The sequence below is a fragment of the Atta cephalotes genome (assembly GCF_000143395.1).
Source record: "Atta cephalotes unplaced genomic scaffold scaffold00056, whole genome shotgun sequence".
NCBI lineage: Eukaryota > Metazoa > Arthropoda > Insecta > Hymenoptera > Formicidae > Atta > Atta cephalotes.
In genome coordinates this window covers 1172281-1173635 of record NW_012130120.1, presented here as the reverse complement: position 1 = coordinate 1173635, position 1355 = coordinate 1172281, and the positions used below count along the sequence as shown (strand labels likewise).

Here is a 1355-nt window from a genome sequence, read left to right as displayed (position 1 = left end):
AATCTTTTTAATTATTAAATATATAAAGTGTGTTGATGAAACTATTGTTTTTTGTGTTTAACACAAAAGCTAATCGCACTATTCTAAATAATGAATCTTTGTCTCATTTCTCGTAATTTCTCTGCTTCTCTTCCCTAATTACTATAACACTATGCTATTTACACCAACTTATGCTATTATGGGACACTAAAGATTAGCCTACTAAGTATATATTACAGGACACGCCGTCATACTTTCTCTGGCGATACGCAATATATATATATATATAACATCTTTGGACTTGGTTTTATTACACATTTATATAGAATATTACGATAATTTTCTCTCCTTCTCTCACCTAATTCGCTTCTCGCTACCTCGTGAAAGCCCACGAGCGCTTATTTGAGAAACGTTTCTTCAGTCTAATAAAAGAAAAGTATTCTCCTACCGTCTTTTCTCTCTTGCTTACCGACATTTGCCAGTTATTTATCGCTTTCCACGATACGTTGTACAAAAATTTTTACGCTTGAGATTCTCGGTGATTCCTTCAGGTTCGTCGCGATGACCCTTGGAAGACAAGCGTTCTGTTTAAATAAGAATAAACGCTTTTTCTCGTAGTAAAGTCTAAGTAGATTTCATCAACATGAAAAATTGGCCCACGCCTCAAGAGAATGTCATGACACGTTAAGGACCAAAAGCCATCGAATTAGGATGCTACAAATGCAAAACGACTATTCGCCGTTATAGGAAGAAAGTTCGTTATCGATCTTTCTTGCATTCTCTTTTCGCTTGACAGTTCGCGCATGGCATCATCCGGCAACGATTTCTCTTTTGGCCGTGCAAAAGAAACAGTATGACAAAATTAACTAAATGATAATTAAGACTCGGCGAAACTCGTGGATCATTTAAACCGCTGACACTTGAGCGTCCTCGTCATCTGCAACATTTCAAAATGTGTTTCAGTAAATGACATATTAAAGTATCAAATATGATCAAAGTACGAGAGAGAGACTATAATTTGTATCAATAAAATTTAACGCGTGTAATGCTGCTTGATTTAATAATATCGGAACAAAATATATCATAAAAATATTTCAATGCAATGTTACAGTGATTCATAATGCTAAAATTTCTGCTAAAAAAATAAAAGCTGCTGTTGCTAAAAATGTCATGCTGCACAACGCAATATTATATGCAATATTATTGTGTGTGTGTATATGTGTGTGTGTGTATATGTGTGTGTGTGTGTGTGTGTGTGTGTGTGTGTGTGTGTGTGTGTGTGTGTGTGTGTGTGTGTGTGTGTGTGTGTGTGTGTGTGTGTGTGTGTGTGTGTGTGTGTGTGTGTGTGTGTGTGTGTGTTGTGTGTGTGTGTGTGT

General features: G+C 36.0%; 1 protein-coding gene across 1 annotated transcript in view; it reads right to left on the bottom strand.

Moving 5' to 3' along the window:
• Positions 1-884: 884 nt before the first annotated feature.
• LOC105623391 (rap guanine nucleotide exchange factor 2-like) overlaps positions 885-1355 on the bottom strand; it is a 37572-nt gene continuing 37101 nt past the window's right edge. Inside the window, exon 18 of the mRNA XM_012204785.1 lies at positions 885-916. Coding sequence (XP_012060175.1) covers positions 885-916 — 32 coding nt within the window. The remainder of the gene's footprint in view (positions 917-1355) is intronic.